Below are 25,830 nucleotides of genomic sequence, written 5' to 3' on the forward strand. Positions count from 1 at the left end.
ATAAGTTTTGGATTAGCTATGGAAGAAAGAAAAAACAAGGATCAATCCACGGTGAAAATAATTAAATGGGGGAAAGCTATTTTTCCAGTGGCAAGAACAAATCTGGCCCAGATAAATTAAAACTGTAAATGGAGAAATGGGTTTTTTTTAAAAGACAGAATATTTTTGGCACAGTTGTCAGACACACAAATCCACAGGTCCCTGGAAGACAAAAGAGATTGAGAACAAGAAGCAGAGAAAGAGAGCATATGGTAGATCGCAGATTGGTAAAATAATCAATAATTAGGCTGAATAAATTTCAAAGGGGGAAGTGAAAATGGACTTAGAGATGCAAAGTGAAATTGTGGAAGTAATATTAAAGAGAATCCAGAAGTCTTCTGTCAGAATATAAAAAGTAGAAGGGCAGTATTTTGAGGCATGGGGCAAAAAAGGGACCAAGAGGGGATCTGTATTTCAAGGCAGAGGGCATGGTTGGGGTACTGAATGAGTACTTCCATCTGTCTTTATCAGGGAATAAGATTCTGCTGAAGCCTCATTAAAACAGGAGGCAATTAAAATATTGAATGAGTTGAAAATGGCTAAAATTGAAGGCTGACTGTACCTAAAGTTCAGAAATAACGAGATCTGGATATAGGGATGCAATGAAAAATCCAAAAATGGGCTAGTGATATTATGGACAGACTATTAATCCAGAGACCCAGGACATGTTCTGAGGGCCTGGGTCCAAGTCCTGCCATGGCAGATGGTGGAATTTGAATTAAAAATAAAAACATGACATTACGAGTCTAATGCTGAGCAGGAAATCATTGTTAAGGGGAAACCCATCTAGTTCTTTCAAATGGCCTTCAAGGAAGGAAATCTGCCATTCTTGCCTGATTTGACCTACGCGTGACTCCAGACCCATAGCACTGTGGTTGACTCCCTCTAGGAAAGTAGGGATTGGCAATAAATGCCACCCAGTCTGTGATGCCCATATTGTGTGAAATTGACACTAAGAGAAGTATGGGTGAAGAATCTACCTAGCCTGTACATCCCTGGATACTATGCATAATTTCACGCAGCCCATCCAACCATCCTCAATATCTTTAGACTGCAGGGTGAAACCTCACACAGACACAAGGAGAATATGCAAAGAACCACATAGATAATTACCCAAGGCTGGAGCTGAACCCAGGTTGCTGTCAACAGTGCTAACCACTGAGCTACCTACACAGTCTGCACTCTGAGGAGAGAAAACATGTAGGGCTGCAGGAAAGGAACAGGGGAATAGATCAACCAAGTTGTTCTTGAAGAGAATAGACAAGGTGCACCAAATGGCTTCTTGTGTTGTTACCATTCTATGATGCTATGATTGTACTTAACAAGTACCAATGTTAAGCAGTCATACATATTTTCAGCTGGGTTGACATGACCCGAACCTGAACTGAGTAGGCCAACCACCCTCCCAAACTTTTTGATTCACTCAAGAAAATCAATCTCAGCCTAAGATTAACAAATTCAGAAGAAACCAAGTATAGTACCGAGGAATTTTCAAGTTTACATAATAACAAAAGCAACTTCTGCTGTACAGTTTATAATTGGTTAAAATAAACATCATAACAAAAATATAACAGCATTCACATTTTTAAAATAGCAGACTCCATAAACAGTCTACTTAATGCTTAATTAATATAAGAATGAAATCAAGAACTGATTGAACAATGCAAACTTCATTAGCTGAATCGAAATAAGCAAGAGTTCTTTTCAAATCTTTGCCAACTCACATAGAAGATTAATGATCAAAGCTAGAAGACATTATTTTAAAATCTGTACCTCAACTAACATAATAGGTATTGAAAATAAAAAGGCTACTTACTGCATTGAGTAGTTCGTGTCGCAAGGTTGGTGGTTAAAAGTCACTGTAAAACAGAAAACCATCACAACAGTTTCAATTTCTGTACTTAGTATTGGTTGCTGGAATCATGCCACAACATGAACCGAAAGCAGCAGTTAGCATTGGCTACAGCAAATAATAGGATAGATACAGGAAGGAGACATTTAATACAATTCTTTCTCCTCGGGCTTCAATAATATGAATACCTCTCATATTCCATAAACCACAAGTGGCCTGCAAAGTCACTAATAATGCTATACTTGACTGTCTGTCTGTCATCACAGTGCTCCGTACTTTCATTTAGTCTTCATTGTTTTATCAAAGCAGCAGCTTCTTGCACAGGCATGACTGCCCTTTTGAACAATTTCCAACTGGAGCCAGTTAACATCATGTAAAACGCAGCTATATAACTATTACATGGCTTCCTATTACCTGCTCTTTTCAAGTGCAATCCTATTCCACAGTATCTGCACCCAATTAAGCCAAAGTTTGCTTTCTCGGACATCTGCTAGTGCTTCCTGAATTCAGTGCTGTTTATCTGATCCGCTACAGTGGCATATTTCTTAAGTATCCATTTCCTTCCTGTGTACAGAGACTTCCATGGCACAGCATGGTGAGATTAGCAAATGAGAAAGTAAACCACGCTGAAGCGAGGCAGAACTTTTATAAAATTTGTATCAGTATTTTTCTTGAATAACAAATTTGGGCACTTGCTTTGGATAGGAGTAGGATCATTGACATTAGCACAAACTAAACAATGTTAAAGAGACAATCTGCACTGATCTGACACTGAAGATTCTCATTTAAACTAATTCAAGTTTAGAGGCTACTCTCCCTTTTCTTCTTTACGTTGCCCTACAGCGCTTAGCTCCACACCAGCTGACAGTGTTTCTTTATGTTGGAATCAGAAGGCTGACTACTTTGCAATGACAATTGCCATGTGTGGCTTGACACATAGTCTTTTTGAAAACATCATTTTATTTTTCATATTTTATTTCTAATGATCTAATAATTTCAAGAAAAAGAAATCAATTTCTACTCCAGTTCTCCTGCAATTTTGTGGCAAGTATCTGGTACATGCCATAAAATCCATTTAGTCCAGTAGAGAGGCAGTACTGATATCATCAGCAGGGTTCAAGAAAGTGTCAACAATGCAGATGTCAAGGTACATACTGATCAATTAATCAACGTTATTACTGGTATACATTATTGGTATCATTGATGGTGGCAGAGAGTAGAGAGCTATTTCTGTTTTTTAGTTGTATCACATTGTAAGATACAAAGCTCGCAACAGGCAGCATACAATAGCAATTACAGGGAATCCTAGGGCTGCAAATAGGGTCCGTTCAGAAGTCTGTTCGCAAATCGATTTGTACACAAGTCTGAACACACTGCTGGGCAATGGAAAGCAGCTGTTCATAACTACAGAACATGTTCATATGTCGGGTGTTTAAAATTACGTCCTGCATTGAATCGCATTCATAAGCGTGTGAGTTGGACATTGGTAAATCAGGTTCTGAGGAAGGGTCACCAGGCCTGAAAAGTTAACTCTGATTTTTTCTTCACAGGTGCTTATTCACCAACTTCTGTCTTTATTCATAACTGTAAGCATAAACAGACCACCAGAGGGACAGAAGAGGAAAACAATGAAAAGGAAAATGATTCAAATGGGAAACAGAATAAAACAGTAAATAAAAGATCATAGAATCTACACAGATTGGATGAAAACATCACTGATTAAATTCATGATCCAACATTTTCAAAGCTGAAAATAAAACCGGACTGTTTTAGTCAGTCAATCTGACATGCATGGAAACTCATCACAATGCTTAACAGCTTCCAAGTCAATTTATTGAAAGACTAAAGAATGAGTCAGAGTCTCATTTGTTTGCTACAGATGGAATACACACTATCTCTGACCTTTCAAATCCATGTCGATAAGGGCCATGGTTTTGAATTCCCCCATACGTAATGCTGGAATGTAACCAAACCAAACTGAGTAATTTGCCATCATAAAGAACTTGTGGTCTACATCCCACACTTTTAAAGGAAGTGGTGACAGAGATCGTGGGTGCATTTGTTAGAATAGTCCAAAATTCACTGGACATGGGAAAGGTTCCAGTGGATTGGAAAATTGGTAATTATTATTTATTGCTAATTACTCAAAAAGGGTGGGAAGCAATATATGGGAAATACAGACCAGTTTGTTTAACATCTGTTGCTGGCAAAGTGAAGTTAGAATCAATTCTCAAGGAAAGAATATCAGGACATTTGGAAAGTCAAAGGCTATCCATCAGAATCAGCATGGTTTTATGAAGGACAAATCATTTTTGACTAATTTGCTACAGTTCTTCAGAGATGTAACAAGCAAAGTAGATAATGGGGATCCTGTAGATATAATATATCTGGATTTCTGGAAGGCATTTGATAAGGTGCTGCACAAAAGGTTAATTCACAAGGTTGGATCATATGGGATTAGGGGTAATTTATTAGCTTGGATAGGTGACTGAATGATGCACAGAATGCAGAAAGTTAGGATAAATGTGTTTTTTTCAGAATAGCAAGAAGTAACTAGTGCGGTACCATGGGGTTTGATCCTTAGACCCCAGCTATTTACAATTTACAATAATGATGTAGATATTGGGATTGAAGGCTCTATAGTCAAATTTGTGGATGAAAGTAAATTGCAATTAGGAAATACGAACCTTACAAATAAATATAGGTAGGTTAGGAGAGTGGTCCAAAATGTGGTAGATAGAGTTTAAGGTGGATAAGTGTGAGGCCATGCATTTTGGTCAGAAAAATGGGAAGGTGACCTATTATTTAAATGGGGAGAGACTTCAGGGTGCAGAGGGATCTGGTTGTCCTTGTTCATGAGTCAAAAAAAAAACTAGCATGCAGGTACAGCAGATTATAAAGAAAGGAAATGGAATGTTGGCTTTTATAGCTGAAGCAACAGAATATAAAGGGAAGGAAGTGTTGTTGCAACTATACAAGGCATTGGTGAGACCGCACCTAGACTATTGTGCACAGTTTTGGTCCCCTTATTTGAGGAAAGATGTAGTGGCATCGGAGGCAGTTCAGAGGAGGTTCACTAGATCGATCTCAGAGATGAAGGGTTTGTCGTATAAAGAGAAATTAAACAGTTTAGTTCCATATTCGCTGGAATTTAGAAGAATGAGGGGAGATCAAATTAAGTTATTCAAGATAATAAAAGGTATAGGTAAAATAGTTGTGGAGCAGATGCTTCCTGTTGTGGGGCATTCTAGGACGAGGGGTCATAGTCTTAGGATAAGGGGTAGTAAACTTAAAACAGAGTTGAGGAAAAACTACTTTTCCCAAAGGATTCTGAATCTGTGGAATTCTCTACCCTAATGTGCAGTGAATGCTGTGTCGGTGAGTAAATTTAAGGATGAATTAACCACATTTTCCATTAGTAATGGGTTGAAGGGTTATGGGGAGAAGGCAGGAAAATGGGGGTGAGGAGCATATCAGCCATGATCGAATGACAGAGCACACTTCAATGGGCCAAAAGGCCTAACTCTGCCCTGTATCTTATGAACTTATAAGTTTCTTGAATTTGCCAACTCAGGATCACTATAACTAATAAGGCGTTGGCTTGTAGGATTATTTTGAATGAATGAGGAAGCATCAGAGTCTCCAGGGACAAGTCCCACTAATCACTTTAGGCCTCATTAATAACCAAATATGAACGGCCAAACGTTGACAATATTCTCAAATAACCAGGTCCTGTAAAGTCATGTATCATGCTCCCTGTCTGAATATAAACCAAAAGAACGGCGAATGCTGTAAATCAGGAAGAGAAACAGAAGTTGCTGGAAAAGCAGGAATGATGAAGGGTCACCAGACCCGAAACGTTAACCCTGATTTTTTTTCTTCACAGATGCTGCCAGATTTGCTGTGCCTTTCCAGCAACTTCTGTTTATACTCCCTGCCTGCCCTAACAGGTTGACATGATTTTAATTTTCTATCAGCAGACCTACCAACTTTGAAGGTGATTTTTTGATGCCTCACATGCCCACGTTGTAGACAACTATTATTTCAGACATTCAACAAGCAAAGTTTTTAGCTCTCACTCAGAGAAAGTAGCCACAAAGAAGGTTAGTAGCAAATTTCACTGTTGAAATTTACAAGTTCTTTATGATCAGAAATGTAGATGCTCATACAAACATATAGGTTATCTTGCCACGTTAGAGAGGATCATAGGGCTGCTCTCCTGTTAAGAGACAGATGACAGACCACACTTCAGGCATGGGACATGGCTGGGAAGGTAGAACCTCATGGTCACATCAGCTGCTGCAGAAAGTGAACCCACACTGGCCTCACTCTTCATCCAGCTAAATGAGCTAACTGACCTCCAAATAAACTTATATTTGGAGCAGAAGTAGATTATTTGGTCCCTGAAGCCAGCATCATAATTTAATAAAATCATGGCTGATCTGTGTTGTTTCTGTTAAGAACTTCGCATTCCCACCTGCCCAATATAACCTTTGATTCTCTTGCCTAACAACAATTTGTCTATGTCTGTCTTAAAAATATTCAATGACTGCACCTCCACCACATTTTCAGGCCATGAAATCTGAAGTTGGACAACACTTAGAAAAAAAAAGTTCAATTTCTCTCATGTTTGTCCTGAAATGGCAGCCCCTAAATTTAAAACAGTCCTCCTAAGCTCTGGACTAACTCATGAGAGGAAATAACCTTTCCATGTCCACCTTCTCAAGACCAATCAGGATTTTACACACTTCAATCAAGTCACTCCCCACTCTTCTAAATTCCAGTATCCCATCTAATCTACCCTTATAAAACAACCCGCTCAATCCACGTACCAATCTAATGAAAATCCCCTGAACTGCTTCCAATGTAGTTACATCTTTCCTTAAATAATCTGACCAAAAATGCATACAGTATTCAAGACATAGTCTCACCAACTCTTTGTTTAACTGAATCACTGATGTCTGCTGTTTAGATCAACAAATTAAGAGTCATTCAGCATGAAAACAGACCCTTTGATCCAACTCATCCGTGCCAGTCAGACATCCCAATCTGACCTAGTCCCATTTCCCAGCATTTGGTCCATATCCCTCTAAGCTCTTCATATTCAGGCACTCATCAAGATGCCTTTTAAATGTTATAACTGTTCATTCCACACATGCACTACCATCTGCACAAAAAAAGTTACCCCTGAGGTTCTTTTTAAATCTTGCCCCTCTCAGCTTAAACGTATTTCATTTCATTATGGACTTTCCCACCCATGGGAAAATAACTTGACTATTCACCCCATCCGTGCTCCTCATGATTTTGTAAACCTCTATAAGTTCACCCCTCAACTTCCAACGCTCTAGGGAAAAAAGCCCGAGCCAATTCAGCTCTCCTTATATCTCAAATCCTCTAGTCACAGCAAAACTCTTGCAAATCTTTACGGCATCCTCTCAAGTTTGACACTTCTTTCCTATTGAAGGGTGACCGGAATTGTACACAATATAACAGCGCCTTACCAATGTCCTGTACAGCTGCAACATGATATCCCAACTCTTATACTATGTTCTGGCTGATGAAGGCAAGCATGCCAAATGCCTTCTTCACCACCCTGTCAAACTGTGACTCCACTTTCAAGGAACTATGCACTTGCACCCCTAGGTATCTTTGTTTGGCCACACTCCCCAGGCTCCTACCCTGGGGACTTTATTCATTGCAGTTTAGGAGAATGAGAGGTGATCTAATTGAACCACATAGAATTCTTAAAAGATTTGACAGGGTAAATACTGAGAGGATGTTTTCCCTCATAGGGGAGTTTAGGACCAGAGGACATAGTCTCAGAATGAAAGTGTGCCAATTTAGACTGAGAAGAGGTAGAATTTCTTCTCTTAGCGGGTTGTGAATCCTTGCCACATACTGCCATGGGGGGCAGTCCTTAAGAGATAGGGCTGAGATAAATGTATTCTTGATCAGTAGGAGAATCAAGACTTAGGTGCGAAGGGCACTAAAGTGGACATGAGGAGTCATGATCCTATTGAATGGTGGAGCCAAAATCAAGGGGGATGAGCGGCCTACTCATGTTCCTATTTCTTATAGTCTTGTGGCAGATGGAAACTAATTCTTATACCAGAATGCTTAATGGCAAGTTAAAGAAGTATGGAAACTTGCTTTGATCATTTCCCCATTTTGTTGGAAATCCATTTATAACCTAGGTTTTGTACAAAGGCCTTCTGTTTATCATTAGTAGTTCCGAAGCACGAACAGGAGTCATTTGTCATGGTGTGTATATTACAAATGTCAGTACTAGCTCAAAGATAACATCCAGCTCTAAGTCAAAATAGTGTGGGTCCGAGCTCCACTCCAGAACATATAAACTAGCCTGGCACTTCAGTGCAAGAGTGAGGGAGTACTTTTATATCTGAAATATGGCTTTTGAATGAGATTTTTAAAAAAACCCTGTGTGATTTCCAAACTTGCACAGTAATGAGGTTGTAGACTGCTCAGCAAGGTGGTGAGTTTGATTGTAAATGTTTCATCACCCTGCTAGCTAACATTTCCAGTGTGCCTCTGGTGATGCATTGATGTTCTGTCCCTTTTGTTATTTATCTGCCTCAGTTTGCAGTATTACTTCTGGTTTTGTTTCTCAGTGGTTTGTACACAGGGTCTAATTCAATTTGCTTGTTGGAGGAGTTCCGGTTGGAATACCAGGCCTCCAGGAATTCCCTGGCATGTCTCAATTTGGCTTGTGCGATTGTCAATGTGTTGGCCCGTATTTCTCTAAACGTTTCCTACCCATGTACCTGTTCAAATGTTTTTTAACTGTTGTAAGTGTACTCGCATCTACCACTTCCTCTGGCAGCTCGTTCCATATACACACCGCCCTCTGTGTGAAAATGTTGCCCCACAGGTCCGTTTCCCCTCTTACCTTAAATCTTTGCCCTCTAGTTTTGGACTTTCCTATTGTGGGCAAAAGACTTTGGCCATTCACCTTATCTATGTCTGTCAGAATTTTATAAACTTCTTCAAGGTCAACACTCAAGCTCCTACGCTCTGGTGAAAAAGGTCCCAGCATATCCAGCCTCTCCTTATAACACATAGCCTCCAGCCTCGCTAACGTCCTTATAAGCCTTTTGCACTCGTTCCAGTTGAATGACGTCCTTGCTATAGAAGGGTGACTAGAATTGGATGCAGTACTCCCAATGAGGCCTTACCAATGTCTTGTATAGCCATAACATGACATCCCAACTCCAGTACTCAATGCTCTGGCTGATGAAGGTAGGCGTGCCGAACACCTTCTTCACCACCCTGTCTACCTATAACTATGTATCTGCACCCTTAGATCTTTTTGTTCGACAATACTCCCCAGGGTCCTACCATTAACTGTGTAAGCTCTACCCTGATTTGTCTTACCAAAAACCCCATGCTGTTATCTAAATTAAACTCCATCTGCCACTCGTCAGTCAACTAGTCTAGATGATCAAGATCCCCTCTTATACACTTTGGTAACTTTCTTCACTGTCCACTATAACTCCAATTTTGGACCCAGCACCGATTCTTGCATCACATCACGGGTCACAGGTCTCCAGGCTGAATTACAACCCTTGACCACCACCCTCTGTCTCCTACCTGCAAGCCAATTTTGTATCGAATTGGCTAGCTCTCCCTGGATCTCATTATATAACCAGTCTACCATGTGAAACCTTGTCTAATCTAATACTATCCTTATTCTTTCTAGTTATCCACAAATATCCACTTCTCCACCTGGGCTTTTCATTTCTCAAGGGAATGCACATTCATTGAGAAATCTGATACTCTAGTTTGGAAGCAAGTACATCATTCCTGAAGTTAATATGAAAGTCTGTCATATTATGCTCACTCTTCCATGGGTGATTCCTTACTTTAACCATAACTCTTCACTCAAGATCTAAAATGGTCTCTTCTCTGTTTAGTTCCATGATGTATTGCTCAACTAATTTTCTCAAATGTGTTTCTTGAATTCATCCGACCAACTAATTTTGCCAATTTGATTTGCCCAGACAATATGAAGATTAAAGTTCCCACATTTATTGCATTACCTTTGGGATTGTGATTATTAGATTGGGTAGAGGATTGGCTAATCAACAGAAAGCAGAGAATCAGGATATAATGGATCTTTTTCTGGTTGGCAAGATGTAGGTACCTGGGTGCCAGAGGGTTCAGTCCTTGAGTCACAACTACTTCCAATCTATACTAATGACTTGGATGTGTGGGTAGAAAGTACTGTTGCCAAATTATCCAGCGAACCTTAAAATAGACAGAAAGCCAAGAAATTAATGAAGAAATAAAAAATTTACAAATGGTTATGGATGTTAGCAGAATGAGCCAAAATTTGGCAGATAAAGTTTACTCTAAGTAGGTGTGAGGTTATCCATTTTTACTATTAAAATAGAAAGACAACTTATTATCCAAATGGAGGGAAACTTTAGACTATTTCAGGCAGCACAGTGGGTAGCACTGCTGCCCTACAGTGCCAGGGACCCAGATTTGACTCTAGCTCTTGGGCGACCATCTTGCGCAGTTTGCACATTCTCCCCATGTCTGCGTGGGTTTCCTCCCACAGTCCAAAGATGTGCAGGCTAGGTGGATTAGCCAAGCTAAACTTCCCATAGTGTTCAGGGATGTGTAGATTAGGTGGATTACAGGGGCGAATGGATCTGGGTGGGGTGCTCTGAGAGTCGACGTGGACTTATCGGGCTGAAGGGCCTGTTTTCACACGGTAGGGATTCTATACGTACGTATAGTATTTCAGTGCAGAGGGATCTGGGTATCTTCATGCATGAATCACAGAAAACTGGTATACAGGTACAGCAGGGAATAAGGAAATCAAATGGAATTTTGGCATCTATTGTTAAAAGAATCGGGTATAAAAGTGAGAAAGCTTTGCTGCAACTGTACACGGCATTAGTGAAACTGCACCCAGAGGGACCTGACCCAAAACATCAACTTTCCTGCTCCTCTAATGCTGCTTGGTCTGCTGTGTGGCTCCACCTCCCCTTTGTGTTATCCCAAAGTTCTGAGCACTGTTTTAGTCTCCTTGAGGAGAGATGCATGAGTATTGGGGGTACTTCAGAGGGGGTTTGCTTGATTGATTCCAGGGATGACGGCGTTTCACTTATTGAGATTGTGCAATTTTGACCTTTACTCTCTTGACTTTTGAAGAACGAGAAGGGATCTAATTGAAGCATACAAGATGTTAAAGGGGACTGACAAATGCCGGCCAGCCAGCAATGCCCACAATCCAAAAATGAATAACTTTTTTAAAAAGCGTATAAAAAAAGTTTCCTCGTGCAAATATAGATTGAGAGGTCATTGCTTTAGGATAAAGGGTAGCAAATTTAAAAGAGAGGAGGAGAAATGATTTCTCTCAAAGGTTCATGCATTTTTAGAATTCACTACACCACAGTGTGGTGAATGCTGGGCCACTGGGTAAATTTAAGGAGCAGATAGAGTTTTTACTTAGAAATGGGGTGGGTTATAGAGTGCGGGCAGGAAAGTGGAGTTGAAGTCAAGATGAAATCAGCCATGATTTTATCAAATCCTAAAACAGACTCATGGGGCTGAATTGTCCACTCCTGCTCTTAGTTCTTACATTCAGTTTCAGAGTGCATTCTGCAGATCATACCGAAGGAATAACTGTGTTAGACTGACAGGTGGATTGATAAAGAATGCTGAAGATGAGAAGGTGCCAGTGTTGGTCCCGTCCTTACTAAGGTCTAGCTTCTTGAATATCCATTTAGCTGTATCCAAATTGAAAATCATTAGTCTTTCCCACAAGGAGGAAATGTCCTTTCAGCAACCACCCTATCTTATGTTTCAATAATATCACCTCTCATTCTTCTAAATCCCACAGAGACTTAATCTGTTCTGCCTCTTCTCATAAGGTAGCCTTTCCACCCCAGGATGCAGTGGAATGAACCTCAGTAGAGGGTGAGACAGGAAAGAGTCAGGTAGTATTTGGAGATTCAGAGATGAAGGCTAGGAATTCAGGGGTTTTGAAGGGTCAGCATCAGTTGGAAAGAGTTGAAGATGGGTGGGGGATGGTGGGGGGGAGGGTACGTTATTATTATTATCTAGGAATTAGCCGTGGTTTTAAACCCATTCAACATTTCCTTAGCAACAATCCAGCATCTGATCTCTCCCAAGTCTTCCAATTTAGTTCAGAGACAAGCATGCAAGACCCACAGGAACCCATCAGAACATTTTTTATATCCTGAAGTGCACTTAACCCACCAGAAATTTAAACTTTCCACACAATTCTCTCTGAATCAGTGCAACATGACTGTGTGGGTCCTGACACATACCTTTGCGAGTTACATCTAGTCTCTGCCTAACTAGAGACTGGGAAATCTGGACAGGACATGATAGGAACCTCAGACGAAAGTAGAGAATCACCCGTTGCATTTTTTTAAAGACAACTTTCAAAAACTTCAATTTTGCAATCGGTGCTGCATTGTGCTTGATGATGGGAATGTTAACTAATGCTTCCCTCCTGTCACCTACAAATTATCCTCATCAGAATGTCATTGAAATTCTCAGATTTGATCCGTATGATGTTGGACTGTCTGGTGGGTCAGAATATAGTCAAGGTTTGGAATGGTACGGATTTGACGGTACAACCTGGCTACTTGACGCATTATTGCTTGACCAGTCTGCGGTACAGCTCTTCCATTTGGTCTGAGAAGCTTTAATCTTACCCATATACAATGACAACGACCCTTCCCTAAAAAATATTAGCTGGAGGAATTGAATTGTTACAACATACCACAAGCTTTCATTTAGTTTCCTGGTACTAAACCTTAAAATTACAAACTTATCAAATTTAATTCCATATTGTGACATGACACCTAAACTCACAACTTCTAAGTTCTTACTCCTTTAGTAAAATCACTAGGCTTCAGTAATCATTTAAAAAGAACACGAGGGTGATAATCACAACCCGGGACCAACTATAATACAGATAGATGAAGTAGTGATCGGCAACTCTGAAAATAATAACCCCAGACCACATAAAAGAACGCTTATATCATGTAAAAAAGATTTATTTTTGCGCAAAGTGTGAGTGCTTTATTGAAGTAACTTAAAAAAATTGCAATGTATTTTTATATTTAAAATAGAACACATCTATAAAATGTTGCCTCCTCAAAGACATCTGCTTGTGTCAGGTAAAAAAAAATTAGAAAATGATTTCAGCAACTAATGGAGCACACGCTACCACCCCTCAACCCCAAACACATGGTAGTGAATCAACAATTCATTTTTGCAACTCATGCTTATTTTTAATTACATCAATGGAACTAAAAATCAGGAGTTTTGTAAAAACGCACTGCTGATCCAGTACTGCTGCATGTAGCTCCCCCCCGCCATCCCACCCCATTCTCACGTACGCTTAGAAAAACCAGAGAAGAGGCAAGAAAATTCTTACCATTTCTGAACAATTATAAAAGCTGCTTTGAGGCTAATTACCTCTGTGAATCAATAAATTAACACAATTCATAAGTATAGTAAAGACAGTCAACTTCTGGGAGCACACAGAAATTTAAAATTACAATCTGTGCTAAAATAGCACAAAATAAATAAATACAATTTAAATTGTAAAGAAGAGGACAAAACTTTGGAAACATGTTAGTCACCATCTGTGGGGAGTACAAGTTGACCTTTCTGGTGACAAGTCTTTAGAACCAGGATGTTCTCATGCTCTGATTTCCAATATTGGCAGTATTTTTCTTTTTACAGTTATGAAAGTACTTCTGTTAGTTGTCCAATCACCCAAATGTAGATTTGTAATTTCAGCATCAGAATCAAATGGTATGAGTAGTCAGTGCAAACCAACCTTGTTTTTTTAATCTCTCTGGCTTCAATCTTTGAGTAATCGATGTTCTATTCCCATCACCTTTGTCCAGATGAAGTGAGGAACTATTTCTACTGGCATTATCTGTTGATCTATTGCTGTTTATTTCACTGGCAGGACAAGGTGTGCTCTCTGAGGAAAAGTCCAAACCATTGGGCAAAGGGATCAACACATCCAGTGATTTTCTGCCAGTTTCTGTCCATATACCTTCTGCTGGAATAGGAGAAATGGGTGGTGAGGCAGAATCACCAGAAATTTGTCTCTGCTGTTCAATCAATTTCAGAAGTTTGCTGCGAGCTTCAGCACTCTGGTAGTTGAGCTCATTGATCCTCTGCTGAAGGCTATCACAAGGTCTGGGCACAAACCTTTCAATCTGTGGTGCAGAATTAGGTAATTTATCAATATTGAATTGGCTAAGTTGGGCTTTGAGAGTTGAATTCTGCAATTGGAGCTCAGTCATTTGAGCAAGCATTGCCTCATGTTTAAGCCATTTGTCTGCAGTTTCAGCTTCCATCTTGTTCTCCTTTGCTCCCAGAGTATCTGTTGCTGCATCAACAGTTCCTGGTTGTTGCATTTCAGATGAATTACTAACAGACAAAACAGAAGTCAAGTTCCTTTGTCCTTCATTAGCATTACTAAAATTGCACTGCTGGGCAAAATCCTGTTGGCCTTGCAGCTGGTTTGGCATTCCTACATATTGTATAAAGTTGTTTTCTCTTTGCAGTTCAACAGATGTCCGAGCTTCCTTATCAATTTGCGAGGGATGAGCACAATTTGATTTCAGGTATACATTATCAGTCAGGGGTCCTTCTTGAAACAAACTGGCAGTAGTTTGTGATCTGATGGCTATATGACTGTTTCTCTGTCTTGGGGGAGAAAGCAATACAGCAGAGCCAAATAAATGCTCAGGTAAACACTGACCTCTTCCAGCTCCCTCTAACACAATCTCCCTGTGCTGATTGATAAAGGGCAGTCTTTTGTCCAGGTTTTCTGAAAGTTCGTCTCCAGGATTTGGTGCAGCCCTTGTAATAGGGGCATTCATGTTATCTTGTCTGCCAGAGTAAATACAAGTATGTAAACTCCCTCCTCCCAGTGCTGCCTCACCAACTTTGCAAGGATCAATGTTTTCTCTTGGCTTCGGTTTGTTTACTTCTGCTTCCAAAGATCCATGCAACATTTGTTTCATTACGTGAAGTTCTTCATCTGTTTTCATCATATAATGATGCATGGTAGTCCGCATAGAAATAATTTCATTTTGCATTGTTAGAAATTCTGCAGTCAATGCATCAATCAGTGTTCGCTGTTCTGTGGAGTTTTCCACAAGTTGCTGTTGGTGTTCTTTCTCTTGCTGCTGTTGAATTTCATTCTCCTTTAGATAGTGGGTCAGTTGGCTTATCAAGCTGACCAAGGAGAAGGTGAAACCTGTTAGGCTACGGCCTTTCTGTGGCAACCAGCCCATAACTTTGCGTCCCGTCTGGCGTTGCAATTCCCTCATCTCCTGGTCAATGTCATCAATCATTTCCTGCAGCACTTCCAGAGTCAGCTGCTTGTCCTCTTGATTGTTGTCTTCCGTTGGCAAATGGCAATGTTGGAACCCTGGAAAGCAGTTTTTTGAGTTCCTTGAACCAGCGTGAAGGACTTGCTGAGTTACTCTTGCAGTCTCGGTTTGAAATGAGTCTGCACTGCCTTCAGCTTCACTTTGCACTCTTGACTTCGCTCTCTGGATTGCCGTGGTAGCGTTTAAGCTTGTGTGGTTCCCTGAGGAATCACATTCTGGTGTGCATGGCGTCTGGTTGGGGTCTGTATTGGACCACGCTGATGTAGCCTGCGGAGTTTTTGGTGGTTTCTCCCGCGGGGAGGGATGATTGCTACCCTCGAAGGCTGCAGCATCTGCCTTTTTCAGACTATCCCGGGACGGTGGACGGTCTGGGGTCGTGTTGCCGGTCTCGTTGAGGGCCTGGGAGTCCATGACCGACTCGCTGAGGAGGGACAGCTGAGTAGGCCGCTCCCAGGTCGGAGCCACCAGAGCCGCCTTCGCGCAGCCCGGAGCCGCCGTCACGTTGGGGAAAGCAGCGTGGAGGCGCGGGCCGTCGGCGAACAGATCCCGGACCAGAGCCAAGGCCCGGTCAGACCTGGCCAACACGTCCTGAAGCTGCCACCGGTCGAGCAGCAGCTCGTTGACCAGCGGCGGCTCCTTCCCGGGAGCGGCGCGGGGCTTGTGGAGGCCGACCCGTCGGTTCCTGGACTGGCGGCTGTGCCGGCGCCGAGCGAGTTCCTCCGGGCTGGCCCGGTACACGCTCAGGTCACTGATGGTACTGTCCCACTCTCTCCTCGGTGGTGCCGCCGCCGTCTTCTTGCGGCCTCTGCCCGCCGCCTGCGAGCGGCTGCCCCGCACCAACGACATCTCCGGCTCGTCGGACCGAACGGAACGCGCGCTCCCATCGCCAAGTGCTGCGCGTCCCCGCACAGTCCCGCCGCCCCTTTCCCGCATCCAGTGCGCTCCGGACGCCGGGGTCGCCAACCCAGCCGGCGCGCTCCCCCCGCCAGTCACCTCACAGCGCGCCACTGCGCGTGCCCCCGGACGCCAACGGTTCCTCCCGCTCGGACCTGGCGGTTTCTGAGCGCCGCTAAGTATTAGTTTCAGGCTCAGTGTAAAGGAGTGTGATTGTTTTTTAAAAAAACAACTTTAAAGAAAGAAAAATCTCCAATCAATCAGGGATTTGGACTCTTTTAAAAAAACTACTGGAAACTTTGAGCGAACTACACGTAGAGAAGAAAGAACTGCAAGTCTTACCCAGCCGCCCCCCCCACCCCCCTCCAAGGTCATGTCCACAAAACGAACTTTCTTTCCGTTATAATGAAATGTGAGGCTGGATGAACACAGCAGGCCAAGCAGCATCACAGGAGCACAAAAGCTGACGTTTCGGGCCTAGACCCTTCATCAGAGAGAATGTTCCCATTATCTCTGATACTATTTCTTTCCGTTATAGATGTCTCTTCCAATTAATTTAAATCCCACAAAGAGCTGCTCGGTTGTGGCAACTCTTCAGAACAAAAATGAAACAAATCTGCCTCCCTTTTAGGCCACCGTTAACAGAAATAATCCAAATCAATGAGAATTTGTGCCACCCAAGCCGCCTGACCACATATCTCTTTCCGGGATTTACTGTTTTCGTTGAGATTTGCGGTGTTTTTTCTTCCAGTTTACAAACATGTTTTTATTGGGCTCAAGATTCAGTTTAAGGGTCTTGGCAGGGTAAATGCTGAGAGATGTTTCCATGCGAGGGAGAGTTTAGGAGCAGGAGTGTATAGTCTCAGAATAAAGGGGCACCAGTTTAAGACTGAGATGAAGAGGAGTTTCTTCTCTCAGAGGGATGAGGGACTTTGGAAATCCCTGCCACGGAGAGCTGTGGGCAGCAGAGCCTTTGTTTATATTTGAATCAGTGGAGGAATCGAGGGTTACGTGGAAAAGGCAGAAAAGTGGGGAATGTCAAGTCAGCGATGATTCTATTGAATGGCAGCACGGGCTCAAGGGGTTGAGTGGCCTATTCTTGTTCCTATTTCTGATGTTCTTAATGCAAAATGTTTGATGTAGCACTAATGAATTGGCTGCAAATGTCAGGTAAACAGAATAGAAATTTATTATTGTGTATTTTTACATGAAAAATACAGTGAAAAGTTTTGTAAGTCACTGCACCACAGCACCTGTGGACAGAATTCAGACACAATAATATAAAGAAAGTAATGTTAAGACTAGGTTCATCACAGTTCAGTTAATAACTCCTGGGCTCGGGATTAGGGACGATGGAATACCCTGAAGTTGCAGTCAGAGCTAGACTGCCATGCTGGGTCACTGGAATTCTGGGCCGGAAGCCTCCACCGAAAATCACTGTCATTCTAGGCCAAGTCTGCTAATCTTGGATGTGTGACAATGCTGTCACTTTAAAAGGGTTTTTTTTGAGAGGTTGTAAAGGCCGAGGAACCAAAATGACTACCAGAGATGACCTAAGTCAATAATCAGAGGATGCCTTTAGGTTTTTTTAAAAACAGTTGTAACAATGGAAGGAAAGTGGCCTGTTCTCACATACCAACCTTCTCATTTTTTTTAGCTGTAGCAGTCAGAAGCTGCTTGGGTTCCAGAAGAGTTGGAGCTTCAGAAGAATGATTCCTAGATGCTACATTCTCTGAAATCTCTCGCTGTTGTTTCTACCTGGATTGGAGAAATGCCTGTAAGAATCTGTGTCTGAATTTATGGGATGTTGTTATATTGGAGCCTGAATGACTGAGTTATGGTAAGAAATCTGAGTGAATCTCACAAGAAGTTAAGTGCGGCCTATCATGACACAGGGAACAACCAGTAGCATTTTCCAACAGAGATGCGAAGCAAAATTCTTGCTATGGATTAGCGAAATGCCTATGCGGGGGGGGGGGTGAGGTGAGGAGGAGGAGGTGGTGGTGGTAATTGTGTATTGTCAGCCTTATTAACATGCAGCTTGACACAAGACGTCTAGGTGGGCACCTGGGCACACCAGCTTGCTGCTTGCTCTTAAAGACTTCCATTTTGCACACCTGCCACCAGCACCTTGTACTTATCATCTCTAGGGTTAGTGATGGCATGCAGCCCATGTCTCTGGAGCTTTGCATTGTACATTTGCCAGTTCCTGCACATCATCATGATGATCCAATTATATTAAGCTTCTGCAGCATAAAATTCTAACTAGAGACACAGCGACAATGATAATCTCAATGTTACTGCAAGAAAACTTTATATTCAGGGACAGGCATCAATCTCCTGGATTAGAATGGCTGCATCTCAGGGTTGTTCACTTGCTGTCTTAGCACTGACTTACTCTGAGTCTACCTGGATGCTCACAGCATTTCTGCAGTGCCTTGACTTAGCGTTTTATGTCTTGCCCCCTCAGCCAAAGCTACTGAACTCTCAGTACGTCTGTCTTGCATTTCCATCTAGTGCAGATATAAAAGAAGGAAGGTTGTCACTATTCCTCACAAGTCAATGAGACAACCTTCAGTTATGGGGGGTATCCATTCAGTAAGTCAAGGGTAGTCCTTGATACTAAGTCTGGGGATCTGGACATGATCAGTCAGCTGCTTGAGCTGTCAGGGTCAGGATCCTCTCATAAGGGGGGAGGAGCTGAATATTGAACAGCCTACCATCCATCTTAGCTCTTTCTGCCCTATCGTGAGCTTTTTTTTTGCTATAACAAGAGAAAGGAAGCTGTTAAGGTAGATGAACATGGCTGGCACAGCTGTTAGTACTGGGTGCAAGTGGAGAAAATGTGGTGAGCTGTTCCAAGTGAATGAGTAGGCAGCATAGAGACCATGCAAGGTGTGAGGGGTTGGGATGGAAGAGGGAGAGAGAAGGAAGATATTGCATGCAATATTGACAGTGATAGAGCATAAGCTTTAGAACATAGAACATAGAACATAGAAAAGTACATCACAGTACAGGCCCTTCAGCCCACGATGTTGTGCCGTGGAATAATCCTAATCCAAAAATAAAATAACCTAACCTACATTCCCCTCAATTGACTGCTGTCCATGTGCATGTCCAGCAGTCGCTTAAATGTCAGTAATGACTCCGCTTCCACGACTACCACTGGTAAACTATTCCATGCACTCACAACTCTCTGGGTGAAGAACCTCCCTCTGACATCTCCTCTATACCTTCCGCCTAACACCTTAAAACTATGACCCCTCATGGCAGTCAATCCTGCCCTGGGGAAAAGTCTCTGGTTATCGACTCTATCCATGCCTCTCGTTACCTTGTACACCTCGATCAGGTCACCTCTCTTCCTCCTTCTCTCCGGAGAGAAAAGTCCGAGCTCAGTCAACCTCTCCTCATAAGACAAGCCCTCTAGTCCAGGCTGCAGCCTGGTAAACCTCCTTTGCACCCTCTCCAAAGCATCCACATCTTTCCTATAATAGGGCGACCAGAACTGGACACAATATTCCAAGTGTGGTCTCACCAGGGTTTTGTAGACCTGCAGCATAACCTCGCGGCTCTTAAACTCGATCCCCCTGTTAATGAAAGCCAAAACACCATATGCTTTCTTAACAACCTTATCCACCTGGGTGGCAATTTTGAGGGAGCTATGCACTTGAACACCAAGAACCCACTGTTCCTCCACATTGCCGAGAATCCTGCCTTTAATCCTATATTCAGCATTTAAGTTCGACCTTCCAAAATGCATCACTTCGCATTTATCCAGGTTGAACGCCGTCTGCCATTTCTCAGCCCAGCTCTGCATTCTGTCAATGTCTCGCTGAAGCCTGCAATAGCCCTCGATACTATCAACGGCACCTTCAACCTTTGTGTCATCAGCAAACATACTAACCCACCCCTCAACCTCCTCATCCAAGTCATTTATAAAAACTACAAAGAGCAGAGACCCAAGAACAGAGCCCTGCAGGAAACAAGTGGATTAACAAAGACAAAGTGAATCTCATCTTGCAGAGTGAAAGTGATGACTTACATTCTGATGAATCCAAGGTGCATTGAGCTTCTTCCTACTATTCCTGGGCATTCCACCATATGACTGAGGCTGCAGTGACCCAGACTAGCAGGGTTTGGTGTTGTGGCACCCTGTGGCAATCCTAGGAGAAGAGGACAGCCCTCCTCTGCAGCACCGTCCGCTCAAGGATCTCCAGTTATCTGTCCGCAAAGCGTGATGCAAATTTTTCGCCCTTTGCCACGTCTGGGGCAAATGTCACAAACTGTGCAGGGCAGTTCTGGACTGACAGTGCCTGTCTGGGTGCACAATGGCCTTTTAAAGATGATACTATTAACACAATGCTGGTCCATTCTTAGTTATAGTGCAGTGATGAGTTCATTTGGCTAAGGTAAGTGGTAGAATCGGGCTAGCATTTGACAAGAGGGATGCTCTGGGGGCAGAGTAGGCTGTTAATGAGTTGAAATAGGGATGAGTGTGAGAAACTTGCTCAGCCTCACAGACAGAAACCATCCATGAAACTGGACAAAATTGGCACTGCCAAAAATATGCAAGATCCAACCCAGTGCTCCCAAATGAATGACTTGACACTGGTAGTTGATACATTTACCAGCAAGGGAGCTCCAATGTTGTAGCATCAAAAATTAGATGAGTAAAACCACATTTTGAATTCATCCATCTTTGCACACTCATTAAAATAAATGTCTCAATTGACCTCCATCTTATTGAAATAATACTCAAGTTGTTAACTTTGTTATGTTTTTAGATATTTCATTCTTATTGTTGCTAAATCCTTCCGACCTAGGCATGTTCTATGGGCAATAAACATATATCAGCATGCCTTCAAAATCTATAGATCAAGATGAGAAGAATGAGTGTTTCTTCTAAATCAGTTGCCAAAGTATAAAACCTCACTGTTGATTAAGTTAACCAGGTTCCGATATTCTGGCTTTTGAAGGCACTTTACAGTAGTTCACAAATAATCCACAGTTAAAATGACAAAGCTCCCAAATCATTTGCCAAACTCTTCAACATGACTTTCTTTGGGCTCCAGATGAGGTCTGCTCCTGATGAAGGCTCACACTTCATAAATCAGATCAGCAAGCCATTCTTTTCCCAAAAAGCCTGAAAGAATTGCCTGTACTTGTTGGTTTAAGTTTTTTCTTTACTGCTAATCTTGTTTAACTGAATGGTACAATTTTCTAATTCAATCAACTTTAACTCCTTTCTTCTCTTTGCTAAGTTGAATCATGAAATGATACAGAAACAATGCGGTCGATAGTATTTCAAAAATGCAAGTTGTACACCAATACACTGAGTGACTTGAGTTTTGATTGGCAAATCAGTCCCTGTTGCCACATGCTAAATCGGTGACATTGCACTGCACTGTCAAACAAGAATTTCAAAAATTACAACAGCACAGAAGGAGGCTGTTAAATCTATCCTGGGATAGTAAGAACTGCCGATGCTGGAGTCAGAGACAACACAATGTGGAGGTGGAGGAACACAGCAGGCCAGGCAGCAGAGGAGCAGGCAAGTTGATGTTTTGAGTCGGGACCCTTCTTCAGAAACCTATCCTGTCTGGCTCACGGAATGTCATTTCAGTTACACCAATCACTAGCATTCTCCCATAACCCTGCACATTGTTCTTTTTCAAGTAAGTAAATCTGTTTTAAGTGCATCAATTGGACTTGTCTTCACCACAGTCTCATGGAGTGCATTCTAGACCCCAACTACCTACTGCATGAAAAATCTCTCTCTCATATCAATTTTGCCAATTACTTTAAATATATCCCCGTTTGGTGTTGATACTTTCACAAATGAAAACGGCTTCTCCCTATTTACTGTATCCAGTTCTGTCATAATCTTGAATTCGTCTATCAGATCTCCATTCAGCTTTTCAAAAGGAAAACAGTCCTAACTTCTCCAATCTGTCCTCCATAGCTAAAGTTCTTTCTCAAAAGAAGCATTCTTGTAAATCTGTTCTGCACTGTGTCCAAAATCTTCACATACTTCCTAAAATGGGGTGCCCAGAACTGGATGCAATACTGCACAACAATGTAATCTTCTACAAGTTCCACACAACTTCCTTGCTCTTGTTCTCCAAGCCCCTGTTAATAAAGGCACCCTTGACTCAAGGAAATATAAACACACATCTCTCTGTTCCTCCACCCACTCTCAGTACTTTGCTTTCATTAACCACGTTCTCCATCTCCTGTTATTCAGTCAATCCTGTGTCCATATTGCTACTGTCCATTTTATTCCAATAAACTAACTTTATTCACATCTGTTGTGTGGCACTGTATCAAATGCAGTGTATTAAATGGTAGCAACATCTAATTACTTCCAAAGACAAAAATTTTAAGTACTGCTCATTAGCAATGACAGAATTTGCTACACCACTCAACAAATTACAGTATTATTAAATGAAAACATGCAGATAATACACTGTTCACTGTAGTTTGCAATTATACCGTATCACATTTTCGTTTAGAAGTAGTGGGACAGAGTGATGAATCATAGAATCCATACAGTGCAGAAGGAGGCCATTTGACCCATCGAGTCTACACCAACCCTCCAAAGAACATCCGACCCAGCACCCTTCCCAATCCCGGTAACCCCGCATTTACCTCCAATACAAGTATATCACTCCTCAAGCAAGAGGACCAAAATTGTACGCAATACTCCAGGTGCAATTTCACTAAGGGCACAGTTGCACAACACTTCCCTACTTTTATAGTCTATTGCTAAAGGAGCAAATGACTATGCCACTACTGTTATAGGCTTCATCAGTAAGTATGTAGAAGACTGCATGCCAAAGAAATTAATTCAGACATTCCCCAACCAGAAACCATGGATGAACTTGGGAGATCTACTTCCTGCAGTATAACACAGTGTGGAGCTGGATGAACACAGCAGGCCAAGCAGCATCTCAGGAGCACAAAAGCTGACGTTTCGGGCCTAGACCCTTCATCAGAGAGGGGGATGGGGAGAGGGTTCTGGAATAAATAGGGAGAGAGGGGGAGGCGGACCGAAGGGACACGCCCTTGACCGCGTCTCCCACTTTTCCTGCAACACATCCCTCACACCCTGCCCTCGCCACAACCGCCCAAAAAGAGGATCCCCCTTGTTCTCACACACCACCCCACCAACCTCCGGATACAACACATCATCCTCCGACACTTCTGCCATCTACAATCCGACCCCACCACCCAAGCCATTTTTCCATACCCACCCTTGTCTGCCTTCCGGAGAGACCACTCTCAGTGACTCCCTTGTTTGCTCCACACTGCCCTCCAACTCCACCACACCCGGCACCTTCCCCTGCAACTGCAGGAAGTGCTAAACTTGCCTCCACACCTCCTCCCTCACCCCTATCCCAGGCCCCAAGATGACTTTCCATTATTAAGCAGAGGTTCACCTGCACATCTGCCAATGTGGTATATTGTATCCATTGTACCCGGTGTGGCTTCCTCTACATTGGGGAAACCAAGCGGAGCCTTGGGGACCGCTTTGCAGAACACCTCCGCTTGGTTAGCCACAAAGAACAGCACCTCCCAGTCGCGAACCATTTTAACTCCCCCTCCCATTCCTCAGACGACATGTCCATCATGGGCCTCCTGCAGTGCCACAATGATGCCACCCGAAGGTCGCAAGAACAGCAACTCATATTCCGCTTGGGAACCCTGCAGCCCAATGGTATCAATGTGGACTTCACCAGCTTCAAAATCTCCCCTTCCCCCACTGCATCTCAAAACCAGCCCAGCTCGACCCCTCCCCAGTGCATCCCGAAACCAGCCCAGCCTGTCTCCGCTTCCCTAACCTGTTCTTCCTCTCACCCATCCCCTCCTCCCACCTCAAATTGCACCTCCATTTCCTACCTACCACCTCATCCCACCTCCTTGACCTGTCCGTCTTCCCTGGACTGACCTATCCCCTCCCTAGCTCCTCACCTATACTCTCCTCGCGACCTATCTTCTTTTCTCGCTATCTTTGGTCCGCCTCCTCCTCTCTCCCTATTTATTCCAGAACCCTCACCCCATCCCCCTCTCTGATGAAGGGTCTAGGCCCGAAACGTCAGCTTTTGTGCTCCTGAGATGCTGCTTGACCTGCTGTGTTCATCCAGCTCCACACTTTGTTATCTTGGATTCTCCAGCATCTGCAGTTTCCATTATCTCTGATACACGTCCTGCAGTAGTCTAGTTCTGAGACAGTAAGGTCTGGCGACCCTGACCTATACAGGAAATCCAGGTACAACCTTCGCAAGACCATCAGGGATACCAAGAGGCAATACCACTCTAAGGTTGAGACTTACACTAACCACATGGATACCTGTTGTTTTTGGCAAGCCTTACATGACATAGTGAGCTACTAACCGAAGTGGAACAGAATCATGGGCAGCAGTACGTGCCTACCTGATGAGCTCAATGCATTCTACGCTTTCTTGGTACAGAAGGGCAGTAAAACAATATCATCTGTCCCGTCCACCTTAGGTGCACCTTTAGCCACAGTCACTGCCATAGACATTTGATCGACCTAATTAAGGGGGACCCCACAGAAACCAACCTGCCCAAATGGAGACCCCAACCTTGCACACAGATCCTGTGCAGACCAGCTGGTGACAGTATTCACAGATATGTTCAACCTCTCATTACTACGATCTGAAGTCCTCATCCACTTCAACAAGACCACCATTATCCCAGTGTCAAAAAAAATCATGCAACATGCCTTAATGACTGCTGCCCAGCAGTTCTGACCTCCATAATTATGAAGTACTTTGACAGGTTGGTCATGGCTAATGTCAACTCAGCCTAGTAAATTGCCTTGATCCCTTACAATTCACCTACTCGTGCAACAGGTCCACAGCAGATGGCATCTCCCTAGCCCTACACTCATCCCTGGAACATCTGGACAACAAGGATACTTACGTCAGGCTCCTCCTTACCATCTACAGCTCTGCCTTCAACACCATAATTCCAAAAAACTCATCTCCAAATTCTGAGACCCAGGTCTCTACTCCTGCCACTGTAACTGGGTCCTCAACTTCATGTTCAACAAACTGCAGTCAGTAAGGACAGGTGACAACACCCCTTCCATTATAATCCTCAACACCAGTGCCCTGCGAGGCTGCATACTCAACTCCCTACTATACTTCTTATACACACATACAAATGTGTAACAAAATTCCACACCAACTCCATTCACAAGAGATAACATGGTGTAGAGCTGGATGAACACAGTGGGTCAAGGAGCATCAGAGGAGCAGGAAAGCTGACGTTTTGGGCCTAGACCCTTCTTCAGACATCATTTCTGAGGAAGGGTCTAGGCCCAAAACGTCAGCTTTCTTGCCCCTCTGATGCTGCTTGACCTGTGTTCATCCAGCTCTCCACCTTGTTATCTCAGATTCTCCAGCATCTGCAGTTCCTACTATCTCTTCCAACTCCATTTACAAGTTTGCTGATGACTCTACCGTTGTAGGTTGGATCTCAAACAATAACAAGACGGAGTACAGGAAGGAGACTGAATGTTGAACACAATAGTTTAATGACAAAATCTGTCCATCAATATCAGCAAATCAAAAGGACCTGGTTATTGATATC

At 42.8% G+C, this 25,830-nt stretch overlaps 1 protein-coding gene across 1 annotated transcript; it reads right to left on the reverse strand.

The window, feature by feature from the left end:
* Positions 1–1,859: 1,859 nt before the first annotated feature.
* spice1 (spindle and centriole associated protein 1) lies at positions 1,860–16,377 on the reverse strand. Its single transcript, XM_048529180.2, has 3 exons — positions 13,743–16,377; positions 10,053–10,156; positions 1,860–1,898 (listed from the first exon to the last, which is right to left on the reverse strand). Exons 1-2 carry the CDS (start codon positions 16,249–16,251, stop codon positions 10,098–10,100), a joined length of 2,568 nt encoding a protein of 855 aa, XP_048385137.2. The 5' UTR covers positions 16,252–16,377; the 3' UTR covers positions 1,860–1,898; positions 10,053–10,097.
* Positions 16,378–25,830: the final 9,453 nt, after the last annotated feature.

The sequence above is a fragment of the Stegostoma tigrinum genome, chromosome 5 (assembly GCF_030684315.1).
Source record: "Stegostoma tigrinum isolate sSteTig4 chromosome 5, sSteTig4.hap1, whole genome shotgun sequence".
Classification (NCBI taxonomy): Eukaryota; Metazoa; Chordata; class Chondrichthyes; order Orectolobiformes; family Stegostomatidae; genus Stegostoma; species Stegostoma tigrinum.

Coding starts and splice junctions, on each gene's coding strand:
- spice1 (XM_048529180.2), bottom strand. CDS start 16,251: ATGCGGGAAAGGGGCGGCGGGACTGTGCGGGGACGCGCAGCACTTGGC. Junction 10,157..13,742: donor AGAGAGATTAAAAAAACAAG/GTTGGTTTGCAC, acceptor GTCTATTTTAAG/GTTCGCTGGATAATTTGGCA.